The sequence below is a fragment of the Ambystoma mexicanum genome, chromosome 7q (genome assembly GCF_040938575.1).
Source record: "Ambystoma mexicanum isolate Mex_15411 chromosome 7q, UKY_AmexF1_1, whole genome shotgun sequence".
NCBI lineage: Eukaryota > Metazoa > Chordata > Amphibia > Caudata > Ambystomatidae > Ambystoma > Ambystoma mexicanum.
Genome location: NC_090941.1, coordinates 14,417,972 through 14,431,461, shown reverse-complemented (window position 1 = coordinate 14,431,461; position 13,490 = coordinate 14,417,972). Strand labels below are relative to the sequence as shown.

Sequence of the window (13,490 nt, the reverse complement as noted above, 5' to 3'; positions counted from 1 at the left end):
GTTTCTCCATACCATGTAGACTTCATAGAATTCAAAGGCACAACATCTTCAGGATAGATGCCATTGGTGTTTATTCACCACCACCCTGTTCAAAATCTACTCAAGATCAGAAGGCACAGACAGGTCAGCGAACCTTGTTTCTTCCTCAAACTCTAACTCAGGAAAACAAATAAACTGTGCTAGACATGCAGACATTGCTTACAGCCAACGTCCTTTCAGTTTTGTTAACACGTGTCCCAATTCAGCTTGATAGCCCTCCTCCACTTCCTGACAGGATACAAATGCGTGTAGTAGTCGGACACGTGGCAGTAACAATGGGTATAGGCCACTGCGTCCTGGTGAGGTACAAGGGGGAGGACTATAGAGCTATTGGGGACCCAGTCTGTGTGTGTCATGGAAACCCGTGGGTTACTAATAGTGGGGGGAGAGGCATGCTGCAGTGTTCCTTGTTGGCTTGTCAATGAAGCCGGCGATGAGAGCATTGGAAGATGTGGGCCATTGGACAGGAAAAGGTGGGCCATTGGTCAGGAAGAGGAAGGACCCAGGCATGAAGGCTGCGTGGGACAGAGGATGCATCGAGAAAGGAGGTGCCGTCATGGCCCTGCAGGAGTGGCGCCATTAGTTGCTGCCTTGTGGGCCATGGTGGGGGCCTCATCTCTCAGGTGAAGTTCCATGGGGACAAGAAGCGAAGGGGCACGGCAACGTGGGGTAACATTACCTGCATCCGGTAGGGGAAAATGTATATAAGTGGGTCCGGCCCAGGAATCCTCCACTTGCTTTCCTGCCATTGTTCCATGTCCTCCTGGATCCTGGAATGTGTCCCACCCGTCCAAGACACTTTTTTATGTGTTAGCGTGGTTACTGAATAGTGATATGTGTGTATTTAAAGTTGCATTTTATGGACGGCGCTGTGGACGGGACATACACAATGAATTATATAAAATGTTCAGACCGTGAACAAAAATGTTGAACTAACATGATCCATAAATTTGCTACCCGCATTGTGGGTGACGGGTCCACTCGTGTCCAATAGGTCAAGCAGGCGAGGACAGCGGGGGTGGCCGTTCGGGTTGCCCATTGGGTGGATTTGTAGCCCAGGCTTGGGTGTTCAGACTGTTCGGCTGACATTGGATTTTCTACAAGTAGCTCTGGATCAGCTCAGAGAGCCAGTAGGCCAAAGTCGGCAGGGCTGCTAGGGGTCAAGGTCATGCTAACCAATGATGCAAGATATAAAATAACTATTATGTCCCGTCACAAGTGCTTTGGAAAGTTCTGCAATACAATGTGGCATGTTAACGTCCAAAGGCGGTGTGTTATCCTGTATAAATACTGTGTATGTAATGTTCAGAATCCAGGGTCATACTACAAGTGGACTCCTATGGAGCAGTGCGGCCGGTGGCAGCAGCGAGGCGAGGTGAGCAGTGGAGAATGGTGAGCAGAGTGAGGGATGCAGCACATAGGTAGGCCAGGGGTAGGGACATGGTATGGCTGAAACTCCCACCTCCAACAGTAAACAGAGCCCAGCTTTCAACCAATGAGGTTCTGCCACGTCACTCCCTGTGGCGCTGTTATACAATGATATAACAGTCGGTTTATTTACCTAACGACGTAAAGGCTGGGCTTCTTCAATATACTCCACTCCCAATTATGAAGTGAAGGAACGCCTTTGTCCCACCATGATTCTTCAACATGCAAAAAGACAATCAATTAAAGCATCCAAATAAATTACAATAATATGCATTATTTGTAGAAAATTATGTTTTCAAGTTTGATTAAATTTAAAACCCTGGCGTAAGGGAATCGAAGGGGTTCATTTACTTAGCAGAGGTGTTTTTAAAAAAAAGACACTTCTTTTTAGGACACTGTTTCAGAATCGGGATACTATACACGCTGAACATTAGCATCTTCAGAAGGGTCCTGCCAAGCTTTACTTTGGCAGCATTGTTGGTGAAAGGGCTGACGTCATATGCAAATGTACAACACATGTTGCTTCAATAAACAGAAACAAAGGGTGCACAGCAACTCCGGAAAATACAGCTGCCCTCTTTTATTTTGAAAAGGAGACGGGCAATCGGAATAAATAATGTTCACTACGAGTGCCATATGTTTTTTTTTTATATAAACTCATACTATTTTCGCAAAACTGCCGAGTGCAATATATCAATGTATTTTTTATGATAGCAGCTATGACAACCTTCCCTATATTTACTATGCTGTTTGTGTTATTACTCGCTAGTGCATCATTTTAAAGAATCGTCACATTGCAGGTGTTCCAGGCGGTGTTTGAAAATGACAGCTTCATGAACGGACAATCTAAGACATTTGAAAGCAAATACCTATTGGACGGGGACATTGGCAGCAGGCCCACTCCGCCCTGATCCCAGCTTCCAGCTTGTCCCTCCTCCCAATCATACCTTGCACTTCTCCAGCTGTGTTTTTACGGCATTTGCTTCGGCGGCTGGTGTTGGTTGTACTTTCAGCCAGTTCTCGGCAGTAATTGCTGTCTGCTCCAATTGTTGTAGCGCGGAGTAGAATGCAATGATGTTATTTTGGTACTCGAGCCAAGTCAATCTTTCACTCGCTAACTGACAGAATTCAATCCACCGGCTGTTTAACTGCTCAGAGGCCTGATGGATGCTGTCAGCGTTCAGACCATCTAGAGAAAAATACGTACAATTCAAAATATAGCATTAAAAAGAAAGACAATAGGATACACAACTTCACTTTCACTCAATAGACTAAGAAAAGCAACAACGTTCTCGAGTCAATCTGCTAATGAGGCAGCCAATAATTGACGGCACAGATGATTTCTGGCCGTTGCTATGGGGATGATTGTCACACGAGTCTCAGAATTGTGGGTTTGTTTTGAGTTTCTGTGGCAGAATGAAAAATTACACCGACGGGTTGTTTAGGAGTGAATTTCCAAATAACTAACAGGGTGAGCGTAAAAAAAACGGGATGGGAAATGCGCCTCCTATGCTTTCAACAATATTGTGACACTTCTGTTCACGTTGCAGTGAAGACAAAAAAAATGCGCGGTAGAATTATCAACCTAAAACAAATCTAGGACATATACATAATGTAAAAGCAGATGTTGAGCAATGCTAGCTATGCATTTCAGGAAGCTCGGAAAACATGGTCTCACACTATGGTTGCTACCCATTATTAACAACGGAAAATCATGCCAAGACGACAGCCGCCTTCTTTAAATAAAAACAAAAGTGTATTTTCTATATAGGTAGTAGCTATTTCTTGGTCTATAATAGTGCTAGGAATAATGGAAGCAAAGATTAGCAGGATTAACTACACATAGTCCCTTCTCCCTTTCCATGGTGGCCATTAAACAATATTGAAAAAAAATGGCCGCCATGGAAAGGAGAGAAGGGCCTACGTGTAGTCTCCTCTCCCTTTCCATGGCGTGTGGCGCAGATCGGGAGCAGACGCGCCAGGGACAGATGTGTACCCGGAACGTCCGCTCCCTATCAGGAATGGATTAAGTGGGTTGGGGAGGGAGGGAAATATTAGGTAAAGGGGGGTGGTTGAGGGGAGGGGAGCCACTTACCTCATTCCTCGGTGAGGGGAGATGCTAGCCCTGAGGAGGCTCGGGGCAGCAGGATTACTGTCTGGAGGCCTCCACACTCCCCTCACCAGGTACTAATACTCCTTTTGGCCAATTATTGCCAATTCTTTGTACCTTGCAGATCTGTATTTGGATGCAAAGCTTACTTGTTGGAAGTGGAACTCTTACAAAACCCAATGTACAATGTAAGGAAAGGCTATGTCAAAGGTTTCTAAGAAGAGCTATGCAGTAAAGGTGCGGGAGACAAGTATGGAGGGTGAAAGAGAAGTTTAATACAGGACGGACCTCGTGCACAGCTGCCACACAGGAGCCCCTCCACCCGTTTACAGCAGAAACCCCAGGTAAGACTCTGGAATCCCATCAGAGCATACATTACTGGGGATTTCAGAACAACACTTTTCCCTTCCTTACAATAATCACACAAACATCAACACACCTAAAAACAAGGGAAAGAAAGGCCATGAGGAAATCTGGAACACAAAAATAGAAAGATAACAGCTTAAACATGATGTAAGCAAACACAAGAAAGAACAAATAATGATCTGGTTACGATCTGATTATTATCAAAGAACAGAGAGCCAGCTACAGACAACACACCAGTCACACACCCTTACCAGTTGGGTCCTATCGCATTTCAGGAGCGCATGGAAGCAAGTGTTGATGAACTCCCGGCTATTGGTGTTCACCTGCCTAGAGGTCTGTGCAAATGCCTGCTTCAGCTCTTGCACAAACTCTCTAGCCGCTTGGTCTTCCACACACTGCAGGTTGTAGGCCGCTTTGCAGGCCTTCTAAGGGTTCCTGTGAATGGAGAAATGTTTTAAGATAGCCTCCTTATAGGTGAAATATCTTTGGTGATCTTGGTCCTCCAGCCCTGCAAAGAAACTGGAGTATTCCAGGGAGAATGTCCATTTGACAAACTCCATGGATTTTGTATCATTCTTGATACCAAATGAAGTCATCATTTGGTCATAAAGTTCTAGATGCTCCCATACTAAGTATTTGGCGTTCTTATGCTAGGGAGTCATAAAACTCTGTATGGCCTTTATCTGCCGTATTGGGTCTTTCACAAGACCTCTTTTCTGTTTGGCAGACTTTCGGACTCAGAGGTGCTAATGTTGGTGGTCCACTCCCTGCCCTCTAGGTTCTCCATACCTCAAGGAGACTGGGAATCCCTCCCAGAATGACGGGGTCCGGTCTCTTCTCCCCTGTGGTCCTCTGGGCAATCAGGGTCATTTCCCTTGTACTCGCCTTTTTGCACAGTGAAGTACTCATCTTCCTCATACCTCCTTCTGGGAATGGAAGGGAATTCCGCCCACCACCCTGAAAGTGTGAACGTTTTTAAAATACTCTTTTGAGGCATTTGCTCCGTTTCTTCTCTGTCTGCAAAGCGGGCCAGGTGGTCCCTTTGTAACTTCAGTTTCTGCCAGTCTAAATCTCTGATCTTTTCACCATAGGAGCCCTCCTGGTCAGAAGTACATGCATCAGTATGTTTAATTTCCCAGAGCCCACTGCTCCGGCCGCCTTTCCTTGGAGAGATGAATATTCACCAATATGTGATATGGACTGACATTCTGGTTCAGTTGGACTTTGTCTGGTTGGGTCTAGCTGTCTCATGGTTCCCTCTTCTTGAAAACTGGCAGGTATGAAGTTACCTGCACCCTGTACATAGGAGGTGGTGAGTTGGCTTGAGGTCCATGGTAGCAAGATCATCACGCTGTGATCAGAGGGTGCCTTTCCATACCCTGACTGGTTGGGTTGCCTCAAAGCCTATAGTATTTGGTAATTTCATTTCCAACCTCTCATATTTGTTTTCCTCACCCCCTATCTCTTGCTGATATACAGAGGCCTGAGTTTTCAACTCTGACACCCAGTGCTTAAGTAGCTTCTATCACTTTATTTTGTGCCAATACTCAGTCTCTGAGTTCCTTGTTCTTCTCACAACAGGACTAATTTTCCTTCTGTGAGGCTATATTGTCTGTGCATATTCAGCCCTCTTCTTTTTCAGGAGACTAATCTCCTCCCCTTGTGAAATTTTGACCTGTGTTACCTGCTCTATGACAACCTCTGCTTGCCTCACATGTTCCCTTAACTTTTCATTTTCTAGTCTCGTGTCAGTCAGTTCCTGAGAACATGACTCACTTTTTTCCATGTCTGCCCTTAAATGACGGAATTGCTGAAACAGGGCACTCAATTTGCTATTTTCTTCCCTCAACTGCTCTCTCTGCTGTTTCAAAGTGTTCCAATTCTGGAGCATCTAATCAAATTCTTCTTGAGAATTGACATCCCTAATGACTAAATGCTGCTTTCAACTTTCAGTTGTTTAATCTGTGCTTGAAATGTGAAAATATCCTCTACCCAGGGTCTATTGTGAACAACTTGCTCACTTAATTTGTGTTGACCTGCGTTCAGCTTTTCAACACATTCTTGATACTCTGCCTGCAGTGCAGAAAATGGAACCTCTCGCTCTACATTCACTTGCTGTTTGTATCGCTAACTTATATTTCAGCTGCTGAAATATATTTTCTAAATTTTACTCTGAATTTTGGCTCTGTTGTGCTTTTTCTTCTAATTATTTCAACTCTCTCTGGGCTTGATTCAAAAGCTGAGACTGGTTTTGTAAAGAAGCTTCACTATCTTGTTATCTTTCTTCTATGTTCATCATATGGAACTAGATATATGCTGTGAGGTGAGCCATTTTAATTTGCTCATCTTGGCTTGTCTGTGTCATGTAAAAGTTGGTCAGGGCCTGATGTAACAGCCCATTATAATGCCACATATCAACATTTGCAGAGGTCACCTCCTATATCATTCTAGCTTGCCACATGTCATGCTCTTGTTTTACCCATTCACCTTTAATAAACAATTTGAATAGGGGGTGCTTCCTGGCCATATTGATTTCTATGGTGCTCATTCTGAAATGTGTTTTGCACCTGATATACTCTCTATGCAAGGCCAACATTTCAACCCTGATCTTTTTTTATTTTCCACTCCAGGCCAAACTTTCAACCCTCATCTTTGTTTAGTTGCCACTCACAATGACAATTCAAAATCAACACTGTTTTATCTATACACGACCCTGAAACCCAGGGTACAGGTTTGAATGGCACCTTCACAATGCAACATAACTTTCCATCCACTGCAATGCAATTACACCCAAATGAAAAGTCTGCTGCTACTGCACTGTCATGGGTGAAGACACTTTACCAATCCCGGGACGAGCACCCATTTTTATTGCAGTTTGTTATGTGGACACACTCAACTCAGGGAGTTCCTTTCCCCTCAAGCAAAGTAGCGCACACTAAAGAACTTTTATTTCAGATGCAGTTTGGTGAGGCCTCCAAACTGTCTGGCACTCAATCCCAACAAATACCCTGTGTCACCAATGGACTAGGAACCAGGCACGCAGTAATAATATAGATTTATTTATTTATTTAATCAAGGTTTGACAAACAGACTAACATCATCCCCCAATGCTGTGGCAACACTCAATGTCACAACAATAAGTCTATTCTTCAAACAACACAGATAACATTTTGAAACATGCAATCACATCTTACAACAGATTTAATTTCGATTGAACAATTCACAATACCATACAGGGTCCACAGGAATGACTTAATTTGAAACAGTACGTTTCTCCCATCAACCCCACCATCCAGACCTCAATTTAATATGACCCCTTTGATTGAAAGGCAAGGTGCAGGTAATGGGGTCACACTGGAAGGAGAAATTAACTTACTATAATGTTCTTTCTATGGATTCCTCTACCCCATGTTCCTCATTTGATACATATTCCCTCCAGCTTCGCTGCTTCAGACATTTTTTCGATAGAGTGCATAGTGGACCTCGACCTGACCGTCAACCATCGATCCATCTTGCTTGACGTCTGGTCCTCGGCTCCGGATATGACGTCAGGCATCGTATAAGTAGTGAGTCACTACACCCTGACCTCAGTTCCGCTTTTTTCCAGAGCACCACACATTGCATAGGAAAACAGAGAGAACAAGAGCAAATAGAAACATGCTTGTTTTAAGAATGTGGCAGGAACACAGAGAACGGGACACAGAGGACCATCTCCAAGTCATTGGCCCTCATTCCGAGTTTGGAGGCAGCCATGGCTCTATTTGCGCCATGGCTGCCTCCAAACCCGGGTCCGTGTCCGGTCGGGGGGAATGAGGACTTACCGGGACTTCCGACCTGTGTATCCAACAGGATAAAGTCTGCTTTGTTATGGGCAGGCCCTTACTTGCTAAGGAAAAGGCCACAAAGAGCTGGTCAGCTCTCCTAAAATCAGCTGTCTGGCAGCATAGAAACTCAACGCCCTCTTAGGGTCAAGACGATGGAATCGTTACTTCTGCTTAGAAGGGTGAGGAGGAGGATAGAAGACCGTAAGGTCGACGGACTGTGACAAGTGGAATTCTGACACGACCTTGGGGAGGAAACCAGGCCTCACCCTGAGTCAAAGATTCTCCCAGAAAAAGCACAAGAAGGGTGGCTTACAGCACAAGACCTGTAGCTCACTCACCCACCTAGCAGATGTAACAGCCACCAAGAAGACTGTTTTCAATGACAGAAGCCATAATGGACAAAAGTGCATAGGTTCAAAAGGAGCCACCATCAGAAATGTAAGAACCAGATTAATATCCCTATCAAGGCCTTTTAGGAAGTATGCCATTACCGGGATCGTGAAAAATGAACCTTGATCCAGGGATCTCTAAAACACAGACAAGGCCGCCAAATATCCTTTGACTGTGGCTACCTAAAGGCCTGCAGAGGCCAGTGACAGAAGGAACTCCATCACTGTAGTCGTGGGGCAAGAGATGGGATCAATCTCACATTCCCTGCAGCACGTCACACATATTCTCCATCTGCACGCGTATAAAGATCTTGTAGATTGTGTGCGTGCAGCAAGCAAAACCTCAAGTACTTCCTCAGAGAGGTCCCAGTCATCATATCTCATCCTCTCAAGAGCCTCGCTTGTAGGTTGAGGGATTCTGGGGTCGAATGGAGTGTCCGGCCTTCCGACTGGTTTAGGAGATCCGGGCACAGAGGCAACCAGTGAGGTGGACAGATGGACAGATCCAAGAGGTCGGAGTATCATGTACTCCTCGCTAGGTCCACATGATCAAGATCATGGTCGCTCAAAAACTCTTCAACCTCCGGAGAACCCATGGAAATACAGGAATCGGAGGGAATGAGTACAGGAGAGGTAAGGTCCAATCCACCAGAAACACGTGCCGCAGTGCACGCTTCGCTGGGAATTTCCTCAAGCAGAACAGTTCGCATTTCGGGTTTGACACCGGTGCAACCAAATCTACTGCTGGAGTACCCCAGAGAGAGAAGACCTCCTCTAGGACTTCCTGGCACACTTCCCACTTGTGTGAGACCATGCTCTGCCTGCTCAGAGCATCCACCAAGTTGTTCTCTGTGCCGGCCAGATGAACTGTTGAGACCGCTTTTCTGTTATCCAGAAACCAGAACCAAAGCATCATCACCTACGTGCAGAGGGGGTGAGAGTGCAGCCCACCTTGCTTGTTGAGGTAGTGCATCACCATCATGTTGTCCGTAAGAACGAGGACATGTTTTCCCTGCAGAGACATGGCAAATGCTTTCAGGGCTAGCTTGATAGCATGTAACTTTAGCCTGTTTATGTGCCACCTAGCTTCTGTTGACCTGAGGCCACTCACCTGAAAATCCTTACAGTGAGCACCCCAATCCTTCAAGGACACATCTGTGACCCCTCAGGTCTGAGGCCAAGGAGGCCAGAAGGATTCCCCCGCCAAAAAGACTGCTGCGGCCCAGGACAGGTTGTTGACCAATGATGTGGAAACTTTGAGGGGATCCAAAAGAGTGTCGAAGTACTGAGACCATTGATCTCTCAGTAACTATTGCAGGGATCTCATAAGCAACTTGGCCTCTGGCACTAGAAAAATGCAGGAAGGCATGCGACCTAGAAGACGGAAGAAGGAAGCCTCTGATAGAGTGGCATTGTTCTGGAATAAATGCAAAAGCTGTATCAATTGGACTACTCTCTCCTCGGGAGGGAAGGCCATTCCCACTCAAATATCTAGGACTGCACCAATGAACTCGAGCCATTGGATCAGTGTCATGTGGGACTTCTTTAAGTTTAAGGAGAAGCCCATCCTGTGCAACAGTGAGCAGGTGTCCTGGAGATGGAACAGGATCTGCTCTACAGACTTCCCTCAGATCAGCAAGTCATCCAGATATGGGAATAGGTGGACTCTGGCTGTCCTGAGGTGAGCCGCAACTACCGCCATGAGCTTGGTGAAGACCCTTGGGGTGCAGGTAAGACCAAAGGGAACCTCCTGTGCTGTCAATGGATTGGCACATGGAAATAGGTGTCATGTAGGTCTATGGACATCAGCCAGTCCTGAAGTTCGAGAGTGTGGAGAATTTCTCCTAACGTCACCATTCTGAACATGTCTTTCCTTAAAATCTTGTTCAAGGCCCTGAGGTCCAGAATGGGACAGAGACCTCCTCCTTTCTTGGGCACTAGGAAATAACGGGAATACCAACCCCATCCTCTCTGTTCAGGAAGTACCTCATCCACGGCACCCTTTAGCAACAGGGCTCTCAGTTCTTCCTGGAGCTCCTGTCCCGGTTGGATTGGAGGGGGGGGTGGTCTGTCCGGTGTTTTTCTTAGAAACGGCAGACAATAACCCCCTTGAATGAGCTGTAAAGCCCAGGCATCAGAAGTCATTCTCTGCCATTGGAGCAAGTGCTCCGTCAACCATCTTCCAACCGGTGCGTTAAGTGAGGGGCAATCAAATCGGCTTCAGAGGCTGTGTCGCCTCTGCCTCTGACGCTGCCTCTTGGCCTCTAGAAGACCTTCTGCCCCTTCCGGGGCACCAGAAATGCTTCTGCCCTTGCCTGGCTGCTGGGAACTGCGTTCCTCTGCCATAAGGAGGATAACTCATGTAGCTCCATACCATAAAGGCAAGGCTAAAGGCAGGTTTGGCCAGCTGCGCCACTAGGCCCAAAGATTTGTCATCGCGTTTTGATTTCTCGAATTTTTCCAAGGAATCGTCGGCTTTGTGGCCAAAAAGAAGATCGCTCTCAAACGGCATGTCCAAAAGTTTCATTTGAATGTTTGGTGAAAAACCAGAGGTCTTTAAATAGGCCAGTCTTCTTAAAGGTATGGCCAAAGCCATAGATCGGCCCACACAGTCGGCAATGTCCAGGCCCGTTCGCAGCGATTGCTTGGCCACTGCCTTCCCATCCTCCACAAGCTGTAGGAAGCCCTCGTGCATCTCTCTTTCTGGGACATACTGGGCAGCATTTTCCACCACCGTCCATAGACCAAAGGGGTATTTGTCAAAACTACTTGCCATATTGGTAGCTTTGAGGGTCATGCTACCTGAAGTGAATGCCTCCTTTGCCAAGGCATCTACTTTTTTAGCCTCTCTGTCGGGTGGCAGAGTGGATGTAGATGATGTAGGTCTAGAGAGACCATAGCAGCTTGCATGACAAGGGGAAGGGTGGGAGGAAAGGTATGAGGGGTCTCCTCTAGCCGGCCTGTAATTCCCTCAAATGGTGGAGTTGACAGGAGGAATGGAACATAGTGTTTGCCAAAGAGAAGTTAAAGGATCGGCAATGGCTGGGTTCAGAGGCACATGACGTTCAGTGGAAAGACCTTCCTCTAGGATGCCAGTAGGTACCTTGTGGAGGTGATTTTGATTTGATTTTGAAGGATTTATAACACGCTCAAAAAGGACCAAACCGTATAATTGCACAGATGGGATTTCTTACTTAGAGCAGCTAGCACAGAGTGTATTCATAAGCATATTCTAAAAAAAAATGGAACTCTAACCACCACCCAATAACCAGATTTTATTTAAACAGAAAAGTTTTAAGGGCCTTTTTCGCAATTTAAGCAGGGAAAACAAATTCCTCATTTCCCTGGGTAGGCTATTCCAAAGTCTGGGACCATACACCGAGAATCTTCTATCCCCTCTGACGATACCAGTCATGGTCTCTAAAATTTCAGGCCGGGCTTTGGTGTAAGGACTTTGTCGACAGCCATCAACATTGAGAGCTTGTCCTTTGGCGCTGTAAAGGAGGATGTCGGTGTTGAGCGGGACTGAGACACTGTAGCGGCGGCATCCGTGGACACAAAGGGGTAATCCATCTTCCATACAATGGCACTCATTATGAGTCAGCTGGTCTAGAAACAACGGTGTTGGTAAATCCGCCTCCACCTTTGTTTCCGGACTGGCTGATTCCGAGTCATGCAGGTGGGAGGTGTCACTCCCACCAGGTCTGACCTGGTGGAAGTAACACCACCTGCCTGCACGTGGATATGGAAACACCGGCTCTGTCATAGACGGAACCAGTGTTTCCATGGTCACCATCCCCATGGAGTCCTATGGGAGTCCATGAGAATGGGGATTTACAGAATTCCGCCTCCAGAATTACCGGGTCACCCGGGTTGTAATGCCATAGTGATTCCACCAATCACAGAGGCGAAATGGTATTGAGGCCCACTGTCTTTTGACTTTGAAAGATTAATCGGTGCCAACGTAGTCAGTACCAGGGAACTAGAGGGGTCGGGTACACCAAGTGCCTCTCCTGGCTCTGAGGCGTGCAGCGTGGGGATGGGAGCCGCGCCGTCTGCACCACGCTGCTTGAACATTTCAAGCATTGAGGACTTAAAATCCTCCCACTCCTGGCGACTGGTACGCCCCACTGACGGCTTACCTTCTTCCGTCAATGACTCGGAATACCAATGATTGTGCCTTTTCTTTTTTAGGGACGAAGACAAGGAAGAGTGGACCCTCGTGTGAGACCTTTCCTTCCTCCGCTGGTGTTTTTCAGGGGTATGCCCCTCAGTTTTGGCCTCTGTATATCGAACCATTAACCACACCGCAGATTTTGAGGGTGGTCGACCCAGAGCGAGTTTAGCAGCTCGGTCGCAAAGTGATTTTGGCTGCATCTTGGCGGACAACAGACACCCGTCAGACACGTGACCCGTGCCTAGGCATCAGAGACACAACTCGTGTGGGTCGGTTAGGGACATCTTGGTGCCACAATCGGTACATCGCATGAAACTGGACACTCGTGCGACAAACATCTTGCGTCGAGGAATTTTGAAAATTTACAGTTTTCTGATGAAAACTTCTAAGAGTCAAAAGCTCTGTGTTCCTAAAGCAGCATGTTGGTGCGTGGAAAAAAGAAACTGAGGTTGGGGCATAGTGACACTCTTCTTATACGACTACTGATGTCATGTCCAGGGTCGAAGACCAGATGCCAAGCAAGTTGGATCAATGGTTGAAGGGCAGGTCGAGGTCCACTAAGCCCTCTATTGAAAATGTTCCAAAGCAGCAAAACTATAGGCAATATCTTTCAGATGAGGAATCTGTAGAAGAAAAGCAATCCATTGAAAAATAATTTTGCTGCTGATTTTAAAAGGTGCTGTTTGGGAAAGGAATTCAATGGGAAAAATCGTTTTGGGCTTGTTACTGGAAATGCAATATTAGGAAAAGGAATACAGTGGTAAAAATTGTTTTGCAACTTTGATCTAAAAGGCAAGGTTGGGAACAAAGGAACTCAAATGCAAATCATTTTTAAACACACATGAAAATAAAAGGCAGGACTTGATAGTTTGAGGTCAGAGAAAAATGAAAACAAAAGTTTGTTTTGTAGCATACATGCAGATGAGATACAATTCTTTGTAATTCTGGTTTAAAATAAATCGAGAATTTCGTTTTACACCCTCCACACTGACTAAAAAGGTGGTATTTTATGGATTACTTCTTTTTGGGATAATGGACAACCCCCCTTTCTATGTGGCAGTGAAGGATTTCAGAAACAGTCAACCAAGTCTGTATGGACTATACCGGCTATAACACACTAGGCATGAGCTTTTGTTAGTTTCAAATTCTAACAACAC

General features: G+C 46.0%; 1 protein-coding gene across 8 annotated transcripts in view; it reads right to left on the bottom strand.

Annotated features, from left to right (window-relative positions):
* The window catches only part of DMD (dystrophin), a 7,616,828-nt gene that overhangs the window by 5,196,228 nt on the left and 2,407,110 nt on the right, over positions 1-13,490 (bottom strand). For all 8 annotated transcript variants that reach the window (XM_069639082.1, XM_069639084.1, XM_069639079.1 and 5 more), the window contains one exon: positions 2,415-2,656. In XM_069639082.1, the coding sequence (XP_069495183.1) occupies positions 2,415-2,656 (242 nt within the window). The remainder of the gene's footprint in view (positions 1-2,414; positions 2,657-13,490) is intronic.